The sequence below is a fragment of the Triturus cristatus genome, chromosome 1_1 (assembly GCF_964204655.1).
Source record: "Triturus cristatus chromosome 1_1, aTriCri1.1, whole genome shotgun sequence".
Classification (NCBI taxonomy): Eukaryota; Metazoa; Chordata; class Amphibia; order Caudata; family Salamandridae; genus Triturus; species Triturus cristatus.
The window spans coordinates 10146767-10171526 of NC_140579.1; the positions used below are offsets into that span (position 1 = coordinate 10146767).

The 24760-nt window shown below is 50.2% G+C and overlaps 1 protein-coding gene across 1 annotated transcript in view; it reads left to right on the forward strand.

The window, feature by feature from the left end:
- The first annotated feature begins 6214 nt into the window (after positions 1-6214).
- ITGA3 (integrin subunit alpha 3) overlaps positions 6215-24760 on the forward strand; it is a 271979-nt gene continuing 253433 nt past the window's right edge. Inside the window, exon 1 of the mRNA XM_085613769.1 lies at positions 6215-6904. Coding sequence (XP_085469895.1) covers positions 6708-6904 — 197 coding nt within the window. The 5' untranslated portion in view covers positions 6215-6707. The remainder of the gene's footprint in view (positions 6905-24760) is intronic.

Consider the following 24760-nt stretch of genomic DNA (forward strand, 5'->3'; position numbering starts at 1 on the left):
ATTAGACACTTGAGCAAATGATTTTAAGGGAGATGGAAGGGAACGTTCTTTGGGCCAACCAGATATAATCATGTTCTTAACAGCAGAAAGAGTGGCGTCCTCACCATAAGCTTTGACCAATCTGAACGTGAGATACTAAAAGGAGACAGAATCAAATCCTCAATTGAAGCAACAACACATTCGACATCATCAAAACTTGAATCAGATGAATTGTCTTTTAAGGATAACCTGGAAAGACAATCTGCTCCCAAATTATGTCCTCCCGAAATGTGTTGTATTTTAAAGTTAAATTCATGTAATCTTGACAAAATTCTTACTAACCTGGCTGAGGCCTAACCAGTGCCATTTCCATTGAGGAGGTGCAACAAGGGTTTATGGTCACTAAGGAGAATGAAATGTGAACCCCAGATATAGGGAATTTTTCTACTGCCCATGTGCAGGCTAAAGCTTCTCTCAATGGTGCTATCATTTCTTTCAGCACTACTCAGAGATCTGGAAGCAAACCCTACGGTATGCTCTCTTGAACCTATCCATTGACAAAGGACTGCGCCCAGTCCATGTTGACTGGCATCAACCGAGATTGTACACTTTAATCCTGGGGTAAAAGATGATAGAACAGGAGCCTCAATGATGACTTTCTTAACTAGGCTAAACGCATCATCAACCTCACTTGACCAATTAAGGGGCATGTCAACAACAACCGGCGATAATTATCGCAAAGCGCACTTAACGCTTGGATAATTATCGCCGGCTAGCGTGAATTTTTATCGCTGAGATAGCGTGCTATTAGCAACGCTTATCTCAATAGCGATAAAAATCTACACGCTAACAGGCTAACGTGAGATTATCGCTGGAAACCCAGTGATAATCACACGTTACCTTGTTGATAGGGACAGGCAAACTTAGCCATGATATCCTCCTTCCATAGGATATCATGGCTAAGTCTGAAAATTAGCAGACGTAAAAAAGCAGCGTTAACCACGGTTTGCGCTGCTTTTTTTGCCTCTAACAGGGTTAGCTACATTCTTGATAATAGGAGAAATGTCGCTTAGCGACATTTCTCCTATTATTTTACTCTGGAACGCCCCCTTTGCATCTCATTAGAGATGCAAGGGGAAGCGTAGAGTAAAAGGGTGCTAACATGCAAATTTGCGTGTTAGCACCCTGTTGTTGATAGGGCGCTAGTTTTATCTCTGCTTTTTTGGCTTTTAAAGCCAAAAAGCAGAGATAGAGCCCTTGTTGATATGCCCCATAATTTCTCATTTTTCTTGAGAAGAGCACGCAAAGGCTGAATAATCTGGGAGTAACCCTGGATAAACCGAGAATAATACTCTGTTAATCCTAAAAAAGATTTCAGTTTATCTTTATCAGAGGGAATTGGTACATTTGAAATCGCTTGAGTAAGAGAACATTTTGGTTTTATTCCATTTTCTGAGAGAGAGTGACCCAAATAATCTACTTCCTTTTCAAAAAATCTCCTTAAAGCGGGATAAAACTGCGTTCAAAGTGTGAATATAATCAATCTAATTTTTTTTAAAAATAAGAACGTCATCCTGGTAGGCTTGTACAGATGGTATATCTCTAAGTAGCTCATCCATAAATTTCTGGAAAACGCTGGCTGCAGAAGCCAAGCCAAAAGGAAGTCTTAAATATTTATATGCTCCAAAAGGAGTGATAAATGTAGTAAGCTCAGATGACGATGCTGACAAAGGAATTTGGTGATATGCACTCCGTAGATCAAGCAAAGTAAAAAAGTTTGCACCAGATATACCAGTGAGTAAATCTTGAATTTTTGGGAGAGGATGACAGTCAATGATTATATTCTGATTTAATGAGCGAAGGTCAGCACACAAACGAATGCTAGAGTCCTTCTTTTTAACGATAACTATAGGACTGACCCATTGTGAAGAGTTAGTTGTCTCAATTATACCTTCTGCGACCATTTTATCTAATAATTTTTTAAGATCCTCTTTAACATTTAAGGGTATTGTCCTTAATTTGTGCATAACTGGGAGTGTGTCTGGTTTGAGCCTAATTAAGTGCTCATAGTTTTTGATTCTTTGAATACCTCTGGAAACTCTGAAATAATACCACTAACTAGATCACTTAAATTTTCTGAAACTAATGAAATGGATACATCATTAACCTGTACTGGAGAATCCGAACATGGAACTAGCTTAAATCCCATTTTCGCAAGATCTTGCCAACCCACAATACATCTTCCTTCAATTGCAACATATAATATAGTGCAAATGCTCCTTCCCAAACATGTCACATCACCCATAAAGTATCCCAACATGTCGATGTCTTTGCCACCATAACCCTTTGGAACAATATCCAAAGGATGTAATTTCATGGAATGAGATGACCAATGAAGATTAAATAAAACATCAGAAATTATGGTTACAGGTGCACCAGAGTCTGCCATCATATTAAAAGAAATGTTATTAATCATAACTTCGCACGTAGGTTCTTTTGCACGACTATTCACTGAAGACTCTCCATCAGTATCAATTGCAAGAATTATCTTTTTCTCTAAAGACTGTGACACAATATTAACAGTATTGATATCCAGATTTTGCATGGATGAGTCAACAGAAGCAATGTTTATGTCTGGGTATTCCATCGACGAGACAGCACTGACTTGAACAAATCTTTTGCTCCTACAAACAGTGTAAAAATGACCAATATTTTGACAATTAGAACATTTCTTTCCAAGGGCCTGGCAAATAGGACTGTTCCCAAGATGTGTTCTTGACCCACATCTATAGCATGAAGAAGTTATTCTCCTCTGAAACGGTTTTGCAAAAGGTCTAACAAATTTGTTTCAATGCTTTTAGCCAGTGGTTAATTTTTAAGATAAAAAGTGCCGGGGCTCTCCTCCGGAGGCAGAGCTAATAGGAGAAATGTACTGCCTCCTGACTAGAACCCTGGTACTTATTATTCTGGGGAGGACTGAGCCTAATGGCTAAAGCTGCCGATTTCAGAGCTGGGGAACCCAGTTAGAGGCTCGCCGTGGATCAAAATACTATGATTTTATAGAAAATCATGTGCCTTCCAAATGAGTATGTCCTTAACTGGTGCTATAAGCACCAGAGCTGAGGATTAGGTGGCGGTGCTGAGCACCGGAAAGCACCTGCTCAAATTAAGCACTGCTTTTAGCCATATCTATTACCTCTGATAATGTTGGATCACGGCAGCTTAAAATTCTTTCTTGTATTTTTTTATGATAACATTTGTATACAAATTGATCCCTGATGACTACATCAAGATATGCACCAAAATTGCGTTCTGCTGCTAAATTTCTGAGAGCCGAAATAAACTCTTCCACTGTTTCATTTGGCTCTTGTTTTCTTCTCATAAAATTGTATCGTTCAAGCATAACATTTGGTTGTTCCAGAAATTTTTTGTTCAGTCTTTGAACTGCATCCGAAAAAACATTCCATCCATCTCCATTTCCAGGCGGGGGAATACCGGGAGGAAGGTTATCAAAAATTTCCCCTCCCCCTTTTCCCAAGTGACTATACAAGATTGCCAACTTTCTTTTAGCAGAATAATCATCGGCATCAATTGCAACCAAATAACTCTAGAAACTACGAAACCAGGTTTTCCATATTTCTCTTGGTTTCCCAGAGACAGGAAGAAACTGTTCCAGAAGTACGATCGGTTGATTTGTTGCCATTATGTTGTCTTGTATTAACACAAACTTATATTTAAAAACTTTCAATGAAGTTACTGCTTTAAATAAGTGTTATTGACAAAATGAAAATTAAGTAAATATTTCTGTATTATCTCCTTTTAAAATTATTATTTCTTCTCTCTTCTGTAAATTATAATTAAGATTTAAAACACCTCATGTACTTTTCTGCAAAGTTTCCCTCTTTTACTCGTAAGAGACTTTTCTTTCTTGTTTTTTTTTATATGTAGCCTTTAAATCACGAAATTTGCATATTTAGCGTGTGTATCGCTGAAGCATATACACAATGCGCCAACTCGTACAAAGTTATCTCCTTTCCGATCTTTGTTTGTCCGATCGGAGACTCTGTAGTCATAGAAACGACTCTTTTATGCTTCAAAATGGCCACCGGTACGTGTGCGATGACGTGCACGTTGTATTTCTTTCTGGTGGTTGCTGGGATACCAGGTTGGGAGCGCGAGACGTCAGATGAGGGTGTGAGCCAGAAAAGGCAAAACACTCATAAATCCGCCATTTGCCCCACAGAAATGGTACAGGAACGCGGGTAAGCTCTCCAAAAACCTTTTCACGCTGCCGTCCACAATCCATGCTTCTTTTGTAACGGTAATGCGTGCAAGTCTTGTGAAGTCTTCCTTTCGTTAAAATCGTCGTCTCCTTGAAAGTAAACATGCTTTCAAGAAGCGCACGCCACAGAACAAAGAATATACAGAAGAGATCTGACATCACAGTGAAACAGCTTGCATCATCTACTTACGTACTCTACACGGGCTGACCCATATGGAGCCGATTGAGCCTCTAACCAGCGGGTGGTGGATAGGACACGGTGGCGCTTTGTAGATACTGCAGGGGGGTGAGGCTGTGGCAAAATGGGCACTGTCACTTGTGCCTTGTAATTGGCGAATACATCTATGTGACGATAGTGCCAACGCTGCTATCACCCTTCCTGTGCCACGCCTGTGCCTGGGTCCGCCAACGCCTAGACATTGAATGAAACGGGGCGAGACGGGCAGCCCTGGGGAGTGGCACACTGCACCCGCCTGCCGCCCCAGCAGCATTGCCTCTATGGCGCTCTGTGTGACAACACCGGGAGGGACCGTGCGTGGCTGACAACGGGAGGAGTTAGCACACTCCCTGGTTTGGCGGCATGAAAACCTCCCCTCTGACTTGCCCCCGTCCCAATCCCTCTCCACTGCCCCCCACCGCAGGCCCAACATCTGGCCTCCGCGGGGCAGGCATGATGAATTGCCATTGGGACCGGTCCCAACCGGGCAAAGGCCACCGGGGTGGGACCAAAGGGGGGGGGGGTATAGCCAGCACTCACCTCGCTTTACAAAGCGATCCAACGTATGACCTCCGTGCACAGAAACCGCAGCGACCCGCCTCACAACCAAACGACGGCGTGCCAGACACCAAAGAGGACCCAAAATGGAGGGGGGGGAGAGGCCTAAATACCCCCCCACTCCACGGCGCCCCGGAAATGACGTGCTTGGAGCGCCAGGTAAGGGAACTCCTGCTGGGGTCCCGCAGTAGTAAGGAGGGAGTTGGGACAGGGCCGGCTTTAGTGCTGGTGGCGCCCTCCACCATGGATTCTCTTACTAGCACCCTTTAACAGTGAACAAGTCTCCATAACCACACTCTCTCAGATGCATTGAATTAGTTATATAGCGCCACTCATACCAGTGTAGGGTGTCCGAGCACTTTGCATCACACACACATTACACAGAGACAATTAATCATACGTGTGTAAATCAGTGTATAGGAAAGGTTACATAAGCCAAAGGACTGAAAGTGTAGGAGTCACATGTCATCCATACTGGTCGGCAGGATAGTTTAGGAGTCCTTGGTGTGGAGAAGCACAAACTCAGAGTCGCAAAAGAAACAGCATAGTTGGGAGTTTTCTTTAAAAATAAGAATCGATTTCTATCCAAATTAACCCTTTTTGCAACATTAATCAATGTTCTAATAATGTATGCTTTGCAGTGTGTATGCAGTTCTAGGATGAAAGTTAATAGCTCACTATTCTATATTAGGACTTTAAGTTATAAATTGCAAGTAACAAAAGGACGTCTCTTTTGGAAGCAGTCACCTGCTGATCTGTTTACATCATACGCACTCACACCTTCTTTGCAGCAGGCACATTAACCCTCTGCACTAACTTCACATAAGTCGAAACCTCAACTATGCAAAACGCTGATCTCTCTGCAGGAAGATAATTAATCACACGAGTGTTCTTGACATGTATGTGAGGCCTGGTGATTGCGGGGTAAAGAAACGCTGCAGCAGGTGCTTCAAACGCATAATGAACTTTCAAACACGGCGCCCCCAGGAAGCCAGCACCCGGTGCGGTGGCACCGGTCGCACCGCCCTAAAGCCGGCCCTGGGTGGGGAAGTGCCCAAATGCCACTAAAGGGGCCGCCCGCAGCCCTAGTCTCCGGCGCTGGCTCTGCGGGGCCTCTCCCCGGCCGCAGGGCCCATTTAAGGCGCTGGGATCAGCCCCGACCTGCCCAGCTTCCTGCCGAAGAGGAGCGTTGAGGGCGGCAGGAAAGGTGGCCGCGGGGCTGGGCCGCGCTCCTGGATGCAGGTGGGGGCCAGGCGAAGGGCGGGGGGCATGGCGAGCTGAGAGGGAAGGAGGAGGGAGGAGGGAAGTGGAGAAAGGGCCGGGCACAGGAGCGGGAGAATGAAGCAGAGAGGGAAGGTAGCTGAGGGTGAGAGGCGGGGCGAGGAGAGGGGCACGGGGCAAAGAGTGGAGAAGTGTGGCAGGAGGAGAGGGCACGTTTAAAGGGAAGGGTGAAGAGCGAGGGACGGGAGGGCGCAATAAGGAGAGAGTGGGGTGGAAGCGATAGAGAAGGAAGCGAGCGGCCAGAGGGGAGAGAGGGAGGCGACAGGCGAGAGGGAAAGAGGCAGGTGAGGGGGGCACTGAAACAAGGAAGGAGGTACAGGTGGCAGAGAGCGGTGCGGGGTCACCAGGTGCAGGGGAGGCAGTGAGACCGCGGTCCAGTTAGGGGGGGCCATGCCCCGCCGGAGCTGCCCAGCCCCCGGGCCCGCCGCCCTCCGGGCCCTGCTGCAGCTCCTGCCCCTGCTCTCCGGATGCTGCGGGTCGAATCTGGACTGGAGGTTTCCGGTGGTGAAGGAGGGGCCGACCCCGGAGAGCTTCTTCGGCTTCTCGGTGGCGCTGCACCACCAGACCGAGGGGCAGGACCGATACCTGTGAGTACCGAGTGCGCCTGTGAGTGCCGAGTGCGCCTGTGAGTGCCGAGTGTGCCTGTGAGTGCCGAGTGCGCCTGTGAGTACCGAGTGCGCCTGTGAGTGCCGAGTGTGCCCGAGTGCGCCTGTGAGTGCCGAGTGCGCCTGTGAGTGCCGAGTGCGCCTGTGAGTGCCGAGTGCGCCTTTGAGTGCCGAGTGCGCCTGTGAGTGCCGAGTGCACCTGCAAGTACTGAGCACACCAGCTGTGCATGTGAGAACTTCATATACCAAGGGGCAGAGAAACCTGTGGGTACCAAGTGTACCGGTGAGAACGGAACATACCGCCGATACCTATGTGTTCTGATTGTAGCACGGGGCATTACTTGTCAGTACTGAGTACCGGGGCCGAGTTGTCTCCTAACACCCAGTTTGCCAAGGGTGGGAGTATCAGCTGGCGGACACCTGTAAGTACTGAGTCAGCTGTGGGAGGGGTGGCCTGCTGGTATTTAGTGCACCAGGGGCGAAGGATGCCCGTAAGTACTGAGTATGCCATGGAAGTGCCTGGCATTCAAATACCAGGGACATGTAACATATGCACGTCATAGGACCAGCAGGAGGGCATCGCACTGGCTCAGGTGTGCCAGGAAAGGGTTTTGCCTGTGAGTACCAAGTATACCAATAACGGCAAATAATGCCCTCCTCCTGCAAAATGAGCATAGAGGAACCAGTCTCCCACATCTTCCAACTACCCATTGACATTGGGATGGATGGGGGCCCCTTAAGGGTTGGCGCCCCGCTCCCCCCGCGCCGCAGGGGCTTGAGTTACGCCCCTGAAGCCAAGGGGTGCGGGTTCTGGACCCCATGGAGGTGTCAGCAACGCTGAGAGTAGAGAGGGCGGAGTGTACCTCTTGGCGCAGGACACAAATATCGATGATTGCAAAGTATATCTTGTACTCAGCAGAACCCTTGTGAGTTCACAGACTCCTGTGAGTAGCAAGTATATTTTGAACACGAGGGTTGAGTAAATCAGTGCTCTGGGCACTAGGTGTTACTCAAATCCACTAGTACAGGGGCCCCTGTGAGTACTCAGTACAGATAGGCAGTGTGAAACCGGGTAAATCTGTGTGAAAGCGTGTGTCCACAGCTGCACGATAGAACATACAACAAGAAATAGCTCTGCACACTTGTAAGTATTAAATATGAACAATCCACAATAAAGTACGTCTATAGTACGGTTGTTTGCTTAAAAAGGAGTCGATATTGTTCTGTTGGTATTGAATTTCATCTTTTATTCACATGTGTACTTTTTTGCAACCGCCAACGCGTTTCGTCCACTATCGGACTTCTTCAGGGCTCACAATATAGACTTTTTCTATTTTCAAACATCCATTTCCAGTGTGTCTAACCGAACCTGTTTGAGAGGAAATTTTTCCAGACATTGTGCGTCTATAGATTCATGAGGGCTAGGCGTATGTCGGTGATAGTGTGCACCCGTTCTTGCGCGATCATCTGATAGAAGATACACCTGTGGGACAAGTGTGACGGCTCGTCCGCCAGGACGATTGATAACTGCCATCAGACGAATACCTCTATAATGTGACGGGGGTACCTGTGCAACCTCTTCTCTTCTGGAGGGTGTGAATACAGTGGACCAATGGGTAGGGCTGAGCCTACCGGGCCAGGGAGACGAATCCCATCAGTATCTACACTGGATGTCGCCTCAGCCACGCCAACATCTCTTCTCACATGTACACCCACCACACACTTCTGTCCTTAAGTCCCTGTAACAACAGAGCCTCACTTCTCTCGGGGCTTGATGGCGGGTCCGCCTTAAGGGTTCCAAAGATACACCCTGCACCTGCAAATGAGGCCATACACGCTTCAGCAAGGTCGGTGCCAACAACACAACCATGAACACACTGTGCTCATCACGCCCCAGTGGCTGCCCTTGAAAGTGGGAGTATTTTCAGGTCGGGCTATGTTGTGTGCTAAGCGCTCCACCCTTCACCTCCCAAATAATTTGGTACAAAAACTAACTCTCTCATGAAGCCTCTAGTCTTTCTGGAGTTTTAATTCATTTTTCTGGAAATGCCTTTCTTTAAAAATCAGAGAGTCCTTTCCCAGTCCCTCACAGGGAGTAAGAGATTGGGATCTGGTCAAACCCCTCTTATACGGATTACTCACTCATTTTATATGTGCGTATCTTTGAATGTGACATTTACGGCTCAGCATATATTTCTTTTTGTTCCACATATGTCACTGTAATGGGTGATTTCTCACACAGATTCTTTTGTAAGCACATTATTTTAAAATTGTAAATTTGTATGATTTGTAAAGCACTCTGATGTCGCAGGTGTAGTCCATGCTACGTAAATCTACAAGTGCTGTTTAACTTACCTGCGTATACCGAGTTTTGTTTCATTAAAAAGTGTACCTGGGCATACCAACGGAAAAAGTAAATAGGAGTTTTGTGCTGTCTTAATTGCTGCCTTCTGCCACCATACGATTGCTCCAGGGTGCATAAATTGTGGTCGTGATGCCTGCCAACAGGACTTTTAATGTGTGCAGAAAACACATTGCCCCATAAGCCATTGTGGTGTGGTGAACTGCAAACAGACACGAGAAAGTTCTAATTAGGGAGAAACGCACTGGTTTAAAAGCAGAGGAGAATGTGGGATCATTTTATTGTGGAACTGAACAATACAAATTAAATGGAAATGCATATTTTATTAATGTATAAGGAACTCCGGGCTGCACGTGTTGTCTCTGTCAGGGCTTGAAATGGAAAATAGAAGGGCGGGTGTCCTGCACCTGATTGTTTCTGAGAAGTGCCGGTACTCTCCAAGTAAAAGTATTACGTCACTCTTGAGAAGTTCTGGTACCCTCCCTCTCAAAATAAAAAGATGCTGGGGTTCAGCACCGAATAGCACCGGCCCATTTAAAGCTCTGTCCTTATCGTCTTGGTTCAAGGGGCTTGTGTGAAAGGGATCAGTAGGACAGCGGGATAATGACATGGTCTAAATTGGAGGTGTGCTCAACATCCGGTCCATCCTTTGTTGCGGCAGCACCTTTTACCCTAAGTATGCCGGGTGTGCCCAGACACGGGTCCCTTGCTCGCAGTGCCACCGGATTCAAGCTAGCCTGGCTGATGAAGGGTGATGCCCTGAAACCGGTCCCACGATGCTTGTTCTCGGTCCAGGGAGGACCTGGCTTGGCAGTTCGGGCTGGACCGTTCCCATGAGGGGCAGGGTCAAGACTGATTTGCACAGGGCTGGGCCCAAACTGGGGTGGCAAAGTGAGCAAAAGAAAGTTGGACTCAATCCAGATCTCTTTCCTGGGGGTGAATGTTTGATTTGATCAGCATTCTGTCTTTTTTTGCTGCAGAACATCACAAATGGGCAGTAAGTCGGCAAACTCAGTAGCTTAAGAGCAGTGGAATGTTGGCACCCCTCCTGGAGTTTCCTGCGGTCCCTTTCTGCTCCAAGTTTCTGGGCTGGTGAAAGTTACCACCAAGGCGGGAGGGCCTGTAGAACCCTATTTGAATTTTATGTGTCGCTGAGCTCCAGTTGAGGTCTGTGGTTCAAATATAATGCAGAAAAGCGGGTTTTTATTGAGATTTCGCTCAAAGAATACACAGAAAAGTAAAGGTTACAATCCGAAGTAATGATGGTGGGCAATGAATTGCACCTTCAATTAGCTGAGGTGATGTGTAAAAAAAACTTCTAAATAAATACACAATATTGCAGCCTGGTAATAGATAATGCCAGTAGGAGGCAGGGAGTCGACTTTGTTTTCTGTGTGAATGAACCAATTGATTCATGACGCAGACTCACCGAATAGGTCAAACATGTTTTAAATAAATACAATTACATATAACCATCAGCTACATTTCTGACCATCATTACAGAGCAGAACTGGGCAGGAAATCTGCCTGCAAATATTTTTGATTTGTCTTGCCTTCTTATGTTTGTTTTGACATTGGATTTCGGATTCATTGCCTTTTGTTCGAGGCTTTGACACATACGTTTTGGAATTCTATACTTTCTGTTCTCGTGCGCGCTATGAATATGATATGGGCGAGCCGGGTCACGTTTTATCATACGAGGATCACTGTGTACCTGTGTGCACAGACGCGCCCACTTTTCTCTCACTCTTTTATCTCTGTGCTTCGCCAGGGCCTGGACTTTTGAAATATAATTTTTTACTATTTTACTACCGCGTCGTTTGTGACAGATTTTTTTCTCCAAAATAATAATGGGTGTTTGACCTTTTGTACATTTTATTTTTGCCCTTTTGTTTACACCCTGGCAGAGTAGAGATGACCTTTATTTATTTATATGGAGGAGTTTTAATTCCTTACCTTAGAATATCCCCAGGCGTCAGACTGGATCCGGAAAGTTTTCCGTTAGCAGTGCCCCTGCGCGTTGGTAGGTGGCGTCGTGTGGCTCTGCGTCCGTTGCTGGCGTCGTATGCACCGAGATGATGTCACGGAGACTATTTAGGCGCCACCCATGCAGGCTGACGTCAGTTATTTCTTTTTCCGCACCAGCAAGCGCAGATCCGGTTAGAGCACGTACCCTGGTCACTTTTTGACTGACTTTTTGAGACTTTTGTCTCTACTTCTTTTGAGTCTTGACTCCTGGTGCCGCGTAGGGATGCCTGGGTTTAAATCCTGCGGGGCCTGTTGCCGTATGATGTAGATGGCCGACCCCCATAGCATCTGTCTCTACTGTCTGGAGCGCGACCATGACTCCCGGTCATGTTCCCACTGTCTGGCCATGGCTCCGAAGGCTTTGCGGGAGCGGTCCCGAAAGCTGCTGGAGGCCAGGCAGTCGTCTCTGCGCCGTTCGCGGTCCAGGGGTCGCTCGAGGGACCTACCGCGGAGCCATCATCATCATCACTCTTCGGGGTCAAAGTCTTCATCCCAGGAATCGGGTAAGAGACGTCACAAGAAAAAGTTGAAGAAGCGTGTTTGCTCTCCGACGTCCCCTCGTTGGTCTCTGGATGCGGACGAGGGGCCAGGGGTCCTTCCCCTGCGGCTCCGTTGGAGCCTAGGAGTCCCGCGGTCTACCTGCCCTATCCGGGTCCGTCGGCCACTCCGGCCCTGGTGCAAGAGTTTCTTGCCGCCATGGACCACCTTTTCAGGCCTAGGACTCCCGCAGGCGCGCTTTCGGGCCCCTCGGTCCCTATTGAGGGCCCTTGCTTGCCACTGGCTCCGCTGTTGGTGCCGCTGGCGGCTCCGGCGCCACGTGGTCCTCCACCAGCAGCTCTGGCCCCGGCGCCTCCCGCGGCTCCGTTCCCGGAGCCGCCATGGGTTCTGTTCGTCCCACCTCCGCCCTTGCCAGAGTTTTCGGGCAATTTTGCTCCAGCTTGGGACCCTAATTGGAACATGGAGCCGGATCGGCGCCGTTGGAGCATTTGTTTTCCCCCGTGCCTCCCCAGCCGCTGCAGCCTGTGCCGCGGGCCGTGGAGGAGGGGGATGACTGGGAGGGGTCAGAGGACCCTCTTGTACGGCAGTGCGAGTCTGAACATGAGTGGGCGGAGGACTTGGAAGATGCAGGTGGCCTTGACCTCTCCACTCTGAGCCTGGATACATGTCTCCTCCCGCTGTCATGGAGGAGGGCGCCACATATACTGTGGTGCTCCGTAGAGCAGCTGAGGCCCTTGACCTTGATCTGCCTACTGTCACTCCAAAGACGAACCTCCTTACTGAAGTGCTTCAGCCGGCGGCAAGTTCTATGGAACCTCTGCTTCCGTTTTCATGAGGTCTTGGCGGATGTTTTGATGAGCACCTGGTCTAGGCCAGCCACAGGGGTTCCTGTGGATAAGAACGTGGCCAGGCGTCATCGCCCAGCACCGGGTGACCCGGACTTTTTGACAAATCATCAGACTCCGGAGAGCCTGGTCATTCAGGCCTCCACTTTCCAAAGTGCGTTCCCTACTGCCCCGCTGGATAAGGAATCGAAAAAGCTGGAGCAGTTTGGCAAGAAGTTATTTTCCTCTGCCAGCTTGGGGCTGCGGTCAGTCAACACCGCATGCCTCTTAGGCCGCTACTCTCACGCTGTGTGGGACACAGTGGCGCAGACACTGCCCCAGTGCCCGGAAGCGGTTCGGGCTATACTTTCCCAAGCTGTTGCGGAGGGGAAGGATGCTGCGAAGTTCGCCATTCGGTGTAGGCTGGACACCGCGGATTCCTTAGGGAGAGCGATCTCCACAACAGTGGCCCTGCATCACCATGCCTGGCTGCGGTCCACTGGGTTTTTAGGGGACGTCCAGAGTTCCATCATGGACATGCCTTTTGATGGTACTCGCCTGTTTGGCGATAAGGGAGACAGCGCACTGGAGCTTTTCAAGGACGGGCTACGGCCAAGTCCTTGCGTCTCTCCACCGCACGCCCGGCCACGTCTAACTTTCGTTCCTTTTGTGGCCATAGAAGGGGCGCCCCTGCACACTCGTTCAGCCAGAAGCCTGCGCAGAACCAAACTCAGCGCGGCCGTGGGTGTGGATGCCGCCGTGGCGCTACAGGGGGCCAGCGTGTGGATCAGGCCACCACCGCTCCCGCAGCATCCGCCTCAAAGCCTTCCTAGTCCGAGCTTTGAGGTGCACCCCACGTCAGTGGGCGGCAGGATCCAACATCACCTCCCCCACTGGTGTTCTGTCACTTCAGACAAGTGGGTGCTGCAAATCATCCGGAGGGGTTACTCCCTCCCCTTCGAGTCTACCCCCCCCACCCATGCCACCTCAGTTCCACCGCGTTTCGGGATTCGGGGATCACTTTGTGCTTCTCCAACAGGAAGTCACGGCCCTACTGGCCAAGGGGGCCATCAAGCACATTCCTGGGCCAGAAGTAGGACGTGGTTGTTATTCCCACTACTTTCTGGTCCCCAAGAAGGACAAAGGGGGCCTGCGCCCCATCTTGGACCTCAGGAATGTCAATCGCTTCCTCCGGAAGGAGTAGTTCAAGATGTTGACTCTGGCTGAGGTTTTGGCTGCCCTCGACCCTGGAGACTGGATGGTAGTGTTGGACTTGCAGGACGCATATTTTCACATTCCCGTCCTGCCGACCCACTGGCGTTACCTGCGGTTCACTGTAGGCCAGGATCATTTTCAGTTTGCCGTGCTCCCCTTCGGCCTTACCAGCGCCCCTCAGGTGTTCACGAAAGTGATGGAGGGGGTCACAGCTCATCTGCGCAGGTCAGGGGTGTCAATCTTCCCCTACCTCGATGACTGGTTGATGAAGGCGGGCTCGCCCTAGACAGTCGTCACCCACCTTCAGACTACAGCCAACCTCCTGCATTTGCTGGGGTTCTCCATCAACATGCCAAAGTCGCACCTGAGTCCCTCTCAGAAGCTCCCCTTCATCGGAGCGGTTCTGGATTCAACGCGGTTTTGGATTTATCCTCCCGAGCAGCGAGTCCGGGATATTCAGGCTATGATTCCGATCTTTCAGTCTCTATCCTGGATTTCAGTCAGGATGACCCTCCGGCTCCTGGGCCTGTTGGCCTCCTGCATCCTGCTAGTGCAAAATGCCAGATGGCATATGCGGGCTCTGCAGTGGGACCTGAAGTTCCGGTGGGCACAACATCAGGGCAACCTGTCCGATCATGTCCAGATCTCGGAGGGCACTGCACGACAATAGCAGTGGTGGCTCACGAATCGCGATTGGGTCCATGGCAGATCCCTCTCCCTTCCCCAACCGGAGCACACAGTGGTGACAGATGCGTCCCTCCTGGGATGGGACGTCCACTTGGGAGAGGCGGAGATCAGAGGCCTGTGGTCTCTGGCGGAGTCCCGGCTCCATAAATTGCACTGAAGGCATTCCTTCCCTCTGTCCGGGGAAGTGTAGTGCAGGTGTTCACGGACAACACCACCGCCATGTGGTATTGTAACAAACAGGGCGGAGTGGGGTCGTGGACCCTATGTCAGGAGGCTCTGCGCCTCTGGACATGGCTGGAACATCAAGGCATTACCTTGGTGGTTCAACACCTGGCAGGTTCTCTGAACGCCAGGGCGGACAAACTCAGCCGCCGGTGCTTGATGGATCATGAATGGCGTCTGCACTCGGATGTGGCGCAAGGTCTCTTTCTGCAGAGGGGAAAGCCATGGTTAGATCTATTCGCCACTGAAGAGAATGCGCAATGTCATCAGTTCTGCGCGTTGGAATTTCCAAGGCGGCAGTCGCTCGGCGACACTTTTCGTCGCGAGTGGAGTTGCGGTCTGTTGTACTCTTTTCCGCCTATACCACTTCTGCCCAGAGTGCTGAAGAAGATTCAGCACGACCGGGCCCAAGTGATCCTTGTGGCTCCGGATTGGGCACGAAGATACTGGTATCCCGAGCTACTCAGCATGGCGATCGATCCCCCGATCCAACTGCCTCTTTGGGAGGATCTTCTGTCGCAGCAGCAGGGGCCGGTCCTCCACCCGAACCTGTCCAGCCTCCATCTCCATGCGTGGAGATTGAGCGGCGACAATTGACAGCTTTCGATCTTCCTCCCGAAGTCTGTGATGTCATTCTGGCAGCCAGGTGTCCCTCCACTAAAACAGTATAGGCCTGCAGGTGGAACAGATTTGTGGCATGGTGCACAGCAAAGGCTGTGGATCCCCTTTCTGCCCCTCTTTCTGAGGTCCTTCTGTTCCTTCTATCTTTAGCTCAGCAGGGCTTTGCTCTGGGCACTATCAAAGGTTATCTTTCGTCCATCTCCGCCTTTCTACGGCTTCCAGATCAGCCTTCTCTTTTTAAGTTCCCGGTTGTTAATTGTTTTCTTAGAGGCATTACACACACTTTTCCCCCGTGCCTTTCATAATGCCTCAATGGGACTTAAATCTTGTCTTGACTTATCTGATGTGTGCTCCCTTTGAGCCCCTTCATAACTGTCCTTTACGTCTTCTCACTCTAAAGACGGCTTTCCTGGTAGCTATCAATGGTGATGGTGACCAAGCGTGCACCGCTGAGCGCTGCTCCTGTAGATGTGTGCACGAGGGCGTTGCTGCTCTCATGTCTATGTAAACAAGTCTGCGGTGCCCGCCGAGCGCGGGCTCAACAACCGTCCTTTGTGGAGGGTGCCGAAGCCACCCAAGTCTGCACACATCAGTGGACCAAGTGTGTGTGGGGAGGGAGGGGTCTGAGGGGCACGAGGTGCCCATAATTGTAGAACAAGCATTTGCAATGCAACAGGTCTCGCATTTACGCGAGTTTGAGCTACTGACATTGCAAATAACAATGCCTTTTATTTTTGTTTTTGTTTTTAAAACATAAATAAAAGGCATTGTCATTTACAATGCCAATAGCTTAAACTCGCGTAAATGCGAGACCTATTGCATTGCAAATGCTTGTTCCTGGGTGGCGGGGTTTTGAAAAGTTGGCCAGGGTTGGCACAGGGTTTTCGTTAAGTATTGGAAGTTTATGAGCAGGGACAGGAAAAGGGTAGGCAGGCACTCTAAGTTTCAGGATAGACGTTTGTTAGTTACAGTTGCAGGAAGGCAGGTTGGGAATGGGATGTCATTGGGGGAAAAGTTTTAACTGCAATACTGTGCAATGTTATGTTAATGCCAGGGTGGGGGAACTTTTGAGGGGATCGTAGGGGCAGGGAGGGGTTCAGGCGTCAGCTATTTGATGTATAGCGAGGCTTTCGTTTTATAAGGCAGTTGCCAGTTGGTTATTTTGTAATCTGCACCGGTTTCAATAAAGCGGCCTTTTTCACACACAAAATGGGCCTCAGTTTGGCTTGGCCCCCTCCCTCCCAAGGAGGATTTGGGGGCAGCCGAACGTAGCGAGGTCTGCCCCCCACGCTTTTTGGGAGGGGTCTCGGGCTGGCTGGATCGGCCATTTTGTGGTTTTGGGCTATTTCGGGGTGTAGCCCAATTGTAGCCCAACTATAGCCCAAGTAGCCCTATGCTTATATAATCGTATGAGGGGATTTGCCAGCCACCATTTTCAGTTTTGGTGACCTGGTGGCTGGGAGCGGGATAGCTTGTAATAGTTTTCTTGGCCCCACCCTCACATCCCTCTTCTTTAGAATTGTAGCAGGGTAGAGTCTTTGGGGTTTATTCTTTGGTGTAGGCCAGATCTGTGGAGACCGGTGCATAAGGGATCTTATGCAGGTTGTCGCTTGGAACAGGTGCTTACGGGGTTTTGAAAAGTTGGCCAGGGTTGGCACAGGTTTTTCGTTAAGTATTGGAAGTTTGCAAACAGGGGCAGGAAAAGGATAGGCAGGTACTCTTAAGTTTCAGGATAGACGTTTGTTAGTTACAGTTGCAGGAAGGCAGGTAGGGAACGGGGTGTCATTGTGGGAAAACGTTTTAACTGCAATACTGTGTAATGTTGTTGTTATGTTAATGCCAGGGTGGGGGAGCTTTTGAGGGGATCGTACGGGCGCGGGGGGATCAGGCGTCAGCTATTTGATGTACAGCGAAGCTTTCGTTTTGTAAGGCAGTTGCCAGTTGGTTATTTTGTAATATGCACCTGTTTCAATAAAGCGGCCTTCTTCACACACAAAATGGGTCTCGGTTTGGCTTGCCCCCCTCCCTCCCAATGGGCCCTGTGCACACGTGGGTCCCGGAGTGAGCTGGCGCCGGTGGGCTGGATCAGCAGCGGAACAGGTTGCGGGCGGGAGCCCCGCCAGCTCTGGGAGCCGCGGTCTGCAGGTAAGCAGCGGCTGCCAGGTGGTTCTTGGAGCCAGGTGCAGGCAGTGCCCGCTGCAGGGACCTACCGCCTGCCAAGGCCAGGGAGCGAGCAACGTCACTTAACGCTCTTCACTGCTGTGCTGTGGCAGGCTCCAGTTAGGCCCAAATCCAGATGTAATGCCAGCTGCTGTTAACATTGGGTGAGGCAAGAGAGAACCCAAAAAGCAGGTAAACCCTCGAAGGGCTGTAAGAAGGGTCTGCAAGATGTGAGAATTGTGCCGACAGGGTCTGGAAGAGGTGAGAAGACAACTGAATATAGGGGGTCTCCCGCAAGTGTCTGTGAGATGTGAGAGCGGAGACACGTTCATGGGGTTGTGTGGGTCGGGTCTAAGTGATGTGAGAACAGTTTGTAAGCAGTGGTATGTAAGTAGGGTCAAGAGTCAGGGTCATGTGAGAGCTGTGTAAGTTGGACTGAGGGTGGCACGTACGAACTTTGCATATGGGGTTAGCGTGATGGTGGTATGTAGAACATTAGTACATGAGTATCTGTGCTTGGCATCTGTGCTATGTATTGAAATATGGGAGGGGAAAGCCATGGTTAGATCTATTCGCCACTGAAGAGAATGCGCAATGTCATCAGTTCTGCGCGTTGGAATTTCCAAGGCGGCAGTCGCTCGGCGACACTTTTCGTCGCGAGTGGAGTTGCGGTCTGTTGTACTCTTTTCCGCCTATACCACTTCTGCCCAGAGTGCTGAAGAAGATTCAGCACGACCGGGCCCAAGTGATCCTTGTGGCTCCGGATTGGGCACGAAGATACTGGTATCCCGAGCTACTCAGCATGGCGATCGATCCCCCGATCCAACTGCCTCTTTGGGAGGATCTCCTGTCGCAGCAGCAGGGGCCGGTCCTCCACCCGAACCTGTCCAGCCTCCATCTCCATGCGTGGAGATTGAGCGGCGACAATTGACAGCTTTCGATCTTCCTCCCGAAGTCTGTGATGTCATTCTGGCAGCCAGGTGTCCCTCCACTAAAACAGTATAGGCCTGCAGGTGGAACAGATTTGTGGCATGGTGCACAGCAAAGGCTGTGGATCCCCTTTCTGCCCCTCTTTCTGAGGTCCTTCTGTTCCTTCTATCTTTAGCTCAGCAGGGCTTTGCTCTGGGCACTATCAAAGGTTATCTTTCGTCCATCTCCGCCTTTCTACGGCTTCCAGATCAGCCTTCTCTTTTTAAGTTCCCGGTTGTTAATTGTTTTCTTAGAGGCATTACACACACTTTTCCCCCGTGCCTTTCATAATGCCTCAATGGGACTTAAATCTTGTCTTGACTTATCTGATGTGTGCTCCCTTTGAGCCCCTTCATAACTGTCCTTTACGTCTTCTCACTCTAAAGACGGCTTTCCTGGTAGCTATCAATGGTGATGGTGACCAAGCGTGCACCGCTGAGCGCTGCTCCTGTAGATGTGTGCACGAGGGCGTTGCTGCTCTCATGTCTATGTAAACAAGTCTGCGGTGCCCGCCGAGCGCGGGCTCAACAACCGTCCTTTGTGGAGGGTGCCGAAGCCACCCAAGTCTGCACACATCAGTGGACCAAGTGTGTGTGGGGAGGGAGGGGTCTGAGGGGCACGAGGTGCCCATAATTGTAGAACAAGCATTTGCAATGCAACAGGTCTCGCATTTACGCGAGTTTGAGCTACTGACATTGCAAATAACAATGCCTTTTATTTTTGTTTTTGTTTTTAAAACATAAATAAAAGGCATTGTCATTTACAATGCCAATAGCTTAAACTCGCGTAAATGCGAGACCTATTGCATTGCAAATGCTTGTTCCTGGGTGGCGGGGTTTTGAAAAGTTGGCCAGGGTTGGCACAGGGTTTTCGTTAAGTATTGGAAGTTTATGAGCAGGGACAGGAAAAGGGTAGGCAGGCACTCTAAGTTTCAGGATAGACGTTTGTTAGTTACAGTTGCAGGAAGGCAGGTTGGGAATGGGATGTCATTGGGGGAAAAGTTTTAACTGCAATACTGTGCAATGTTATGTTAATGCCAGGGTGGGGGAACTTTTGAGGGGATCGTAGGGGCAGGGAGGGGTTCAGGCGTCAGCTATTTGATGTATAGCGAGGCTTTCGTTTTATAAGGCAGTTGCCAGTTGGTTATTTTGTAATCTGCACCGGTTTCAATAAAGCGGCCTTTTTCACACACAAAATGGGCCTCAGTTTGGCTTGGCCCCCTCCCTCCCAAGGAGGATTTGGGGGCAGCCGAACGTAGCGAGGTCTGCCCCCCACGCTTTTTGGGAGGGGTCTCGGGCTGGCTGGATCGGCCATTTTGTGGTTTTGGGCTATTTCGGGGTGTAGCCCAATTGTAGCCCAACTATAGCCCAAGTAGCCCTATGCTTATATAATCGTATGAGGGGATTTGCCAGCCACCATTTTCAGTTTTGGTGACCTGGTGGCTGGGAGCGGGATAGCTTGTAATAGTTTTCTTGGCCCCACCCTCACATCCCTCTTCTTTAGAATTGTAGCAGGGTAGAGTCTTTGGGGTTTATTCTTTGGTGTAGGCCAGATCTGTGGAGACCGGTGCATAAGGGATCTTATGCAGGTTGTCGCTTGGAACAGGTGCTTACGGGGTTTTGAAAAGTTGGCCAGGGTTGGCACAGGTTTTTCGTTAAGTATTGGAAGTTTGCAAACAGGGGCAGGAAAAGGATAGGCAGGTACTCTTAAGTTTCAGGATAGACGTTTGTTAGTTACAGTTGCAGGAAGGCAGGTAGGGAACGGGGTGTCATTGTGGGAAAACGTTTTAACTGCAATACTGTGTAATGTTGTTGTTATGTTAATGCCAGGGTGGGGGAGCTTTTGAGGGGATCGTACGGGCGCGGGGGGATCAGGCGTCAGCTATTTGATGTACAGCGAAGCTTTCGTTTTGTAAGGCAGTTGCCAGTTGGTTATTTTGTAATATGCACCTGTTTCAATAAAGCGGCCTTCTTCACACACAAAATGGGTCTCGGTTTGGCTTGCCCCCCTCCCTCCCAATGGGCCCTGTGCACACGTGGGTCCCGGAGTGAGCTGGCGCCAGTGGGCTGGATCAGCAGCGGAACAGGTTGCGGGCGGGAGCCCCGCCAGCTCTGGGAGCCGCGGTCTGCAGGTAAGCAGCGGCTGCCAGGTGGTTCTTGGAGCCAGGTGCAGGCAGTGCCCGCTGCAGGGACCTACCGCCTGCCAAGGCCAGGGAGCGAGCAACGTCACTTAACGCTCTTCACTGCTGTGCTGTGGCAGGCTCCAGTTAGGCCCAAATCCAGATGTAATGCCAGCTGCTGTTAACATTGGGTGAGGCAAGAGAGAACCCAAAAAGCAGGTAAACCCTCGAAGGGCTGTAAGAAGGGTCTGCAAGATGTGAGAATTGTGCCGACAGGGTCTGGAAGAGGTGAGAAGACAACTGAATATAGGGGGTCTCCCGCAAGTGTCTGTGAGATGTGAGAGCGGAGACACGTTCATGGGGTTGTGTGGGTCGGGTCTAAGTGATGTGAGAACAGTTTGTAAGCAGTGGTATGTAAGTAGGGTCAAGAGTCAGGGTCATGTGAGAGCTGTGTAAGTTGGACTGAGGGTGGCACGTACGAACTTTGCATATGGGGTTAGCGTGATGGTGGTATGTAGAACATTAGTACATGAGTATCTGTGCTTGGCATCTGTGCTATGTATTGAAATATGGGAGGGGAAAGCCATGGTTAGATCTATTCGCCACTGAAGAGAATGCGCAATGTCATCAGTTCTGCGCGTTGGAATTTCCAAGGCGGCAGTCGCTCGGCGACACTTTTCGTCGCGAGTGGAGTTGCGGTCTGTTGTACTCTTTTCCGCCTATACCACTTCTGCCCAGAGTGCTGAAGAAGATTCAGCACGACCGGGCCCAAGTGATCCTTGTGGCTCCGGATTGGGCACGAAGATACTGGTATCCCGAGCTACTCAGCATGGCGATCGATCCCCCGATCCAACTGCCTCTTTGGGAGGATCTCCTGTCGCAGCAGCAGGGGCCGGTCCTCCACCCGAACCTGTCCAGCCTCCATCTCCATGCGTGGAGATTGAGCGGCGACAATTGACAGCTTTCGATCTTCCTCCCGAAGTCTGTGATGTCATTCTGGCAGCCAGGTGTCCCTCCACTAAAACAGTATAGGCCTGCAGGTGGAACAGATTTGTGGCATGGTGCACAGCAAAGGCTGTGGATCCCCTTTCTGCCCCTCTTTCTGAGGTCCTTCTGTTCCTTCTATCTTTAGCTCAGCAGGGCTTTGCTCTGGGCACTATCAAAGGTTATCTTTCGTCCATCTCCGCCTTTCTACGGCTTCCAGATCAGCCTTCTCTTTTTAAGTTCCCGGTTGTTAATTGTTTTCTTAGAGGCATTACACACACTTTTCCCCCGTGCCTTTCATAATGCCTCAATGGGACTTAAATCTTGTCTTGACTTATCTGATGTGTGCTCCCTTTGAGCCCCTTCATAACTGTCCTTTACGTCTTCTCACTCTAAAGACGGCTTTCCTGGTAGCTATCAATGGTGATGGTGACCAAGCGTGCACCGCTGAGCGCTGCTCCTGTAGATGTGTGCACGAGGGCGTTGCTGCTCTCATGTCTATGTAAACAAGTCTGCGGTGCCCGCCGAGCGCGGGCTCAACAACCGTCCTTTGTGGAGGGTGCCGAAGCCACCCAAGTCTGCACACATCAGTGGACCAAGTGTGTGTGGGGAGGGAGGGGTCTGAGGGGCACGAGGTGCCCATAATTGTAGAACAAGCATTTGCAATGCAACAGGTCTCGCATTTACGCGAGTTTGAGCTACTGACATTGCAAATAACAATGCCTTTTATTTTTGTTTTTGTTTTTAAAACATAAATAAAAGGCATTGTCATTTACAATGCCAATAGCTTAAACTCGCGTAAATGCGAGACCTATTGCATTGCAAATGCTTGTTCCTGGGTGGCGGGGTTTTGAAAAGTTGGCCAGGGTTGGCACAGGGTTTTCGTTAAGTATTGGAAGTTTATGAGCAGGGACAGGAAAAGGGTAGGCAGGCACTCTAAGTTTCAGGATAGACGTTTGTTAGTTACAGTTGCAGGAAGGCAGGTTGGGAATGGGATGTCATTGGGGGAAAAGTTTTAACTGCAATACTGTGCAATGTTATGTTAATGCCAGGGTGGGGGAACTTTTGAGGGGATCGTAGGGGCAGGGAGGGGTTCAGGCGTCAGCTATTTGATGTATAGCGAGGCTTTCGTTTTATAAGGCAGTTGCCAGTTGGTTATTTTGTAATCTGCACCGGTTTCAATAAAGCGGCCTTTTTCACACACAAAATGGGCCTCAGTTTGGCTTGGCCCCCTCCCTCCCAAGGAGGATTTGGGGGCAGCCGAACGTAGCGAGGTCTGCCCCCCACGCTTTTTGGGAGGGGTCTCGGGCTGGCTGGATCGGCCATTTTGTGGTTTTGGGCTATTTCGGGGTGTAGCCCAATTGTAGCCCAACTATAGCCCAAGTAGCCCTATGCTTATATAATCGTATGAGGGGATTTGCCAGCCACCATTTTCAGTTTTGGTGACCTGGTGGCTGGGAGCGGGATAGCTTGTAATAGTTTTCTTGGCCCCACCCTCACATCCCTCTTCTTTAGAATTGTAGCAGGGTAGAGTCTTTGGGGTTTATTCTTTGGTGTAGGCCAGATCTGTGGAGACCGGTGCATAAGGGATCTTATGCAGGTTGTCGCTTGGAACAGGTGCTTACGGGGTTTTGAAAAGTTGGCCAGGGTTGGCACAGGTTTTTCGTTAAGTATTGGAAGTTTGCAAACAGGGGCAGGAAAAGGATAGGCAGGTACTCTTAAGTTTCAGGATAGACGTTTGTTAGTTACAGTTGCAGGAAGGCAGGTAGGGAACGGGGTGTCATTGTGGGAAAACGTTTTAACTGCAATACTGTGTAATGTTGTTGTTATGTTAATGCCAGGGTGGGGGAGCTTTTGAGGGGATCGTACGGGCGCGGGGGGATCAGGCGTCAGCTATTTGATGTACAGCGAAGCTTTCGTTTTGTAAGGCAGTTGCCAGTTGGTTATTTTGTAATATGCACCTGTTTCAATAAAGCGGCCTTCTTCACACACAAAATGGGTCTCGGTTTGGCTTGCCCCCCTCCCTCCCAATGGGCCCTGTGCACACGTGGGTCCCGGAGTGAGCTGGCGCCGGTGGGCTGGATCAGCAGCGGAACAGGTTGCGGGCGGGAGCCCCGCCAGCTCTGGGAGCCGCGGTCTGCAGGTAAGCAGCGGCTGCCAGGTGGTTCTTGGAGCCAGGTGCAGGCAGTGCCCGCTGCAGGGACCTACCGCCTGCCAAGGCCAGGGAGCGAGCAACGTCACTTAACGCTCTTCACTGCTGTGCTGTGGCAGGCTCCAGTTAGGCCCAAATCCAGATGTAATGCCAGCTGCTGTTAACATTGGGTGAGGCAAGAGAGAACCCAAAAAGCAGGTAAACCCTCGAAGGGCTGTAAGAAGGGTCTGCAAGATGTGAGAATTGTGCCGACAGGGTCTGGAAGAGGTGAGAAGACAACTGAATATAGGGGGTCTCCCGCAAGTGTCTGTGAGATGTGAGAGCGGAGACACGTTCATGGGGTTGTGTGGGTCGGGTCTAAGTGATGTGAGAACAGTTTGTAAGCAGTGGTATGTAAGTAGGGTCAAGAGTCAGGGTCATGTGAGAGCTGTGTAAGTTGGACTGAGGGTGGCACGTACGAACTTTGCATATGGGGTTAGCGTGATGGTGGTATGTAGAACATTAGTACATGAGTATCTGTGCTTGGCATCTGTGCTATGTATTGAAATATGGGAGGGGAAAGCCATGGTTAGATCTATTCGCCACTGAAGAGAATGCGCAATGTCATCAGTTCTGCGCGTTGGAATTTCCAAGGCGGCAGTCGCTCGGCGACACTTTTCGTCGCGAGTGGAGTTGCGGTCTGTTGTACTCTTTTCCGCCTATACCACTTCTGCCCAGAGTGCTGAAGAAGATTCAGCACGACCGGGCCCAAGTGATCCTTGTGGCTCCGGATTGGGCACGAAGATACTGGTATCCCGAGCTACTCAGCATGGCGATCGATCCCCCGATCCAACTGCCTCTTTGGGAGGATCTCCTGTCGCAGCAGCAGGGGCCGGTCCTCCACCCGAACCTGTCCAGCCTCCATCTCCATGCGTGGAGATTGAGCGGCGACAATTGACAGCTTTCGATCTTCCTCCCGAAGTCTGTGATGTCATTCTGGCAGCCAGGTGTCCCTCCA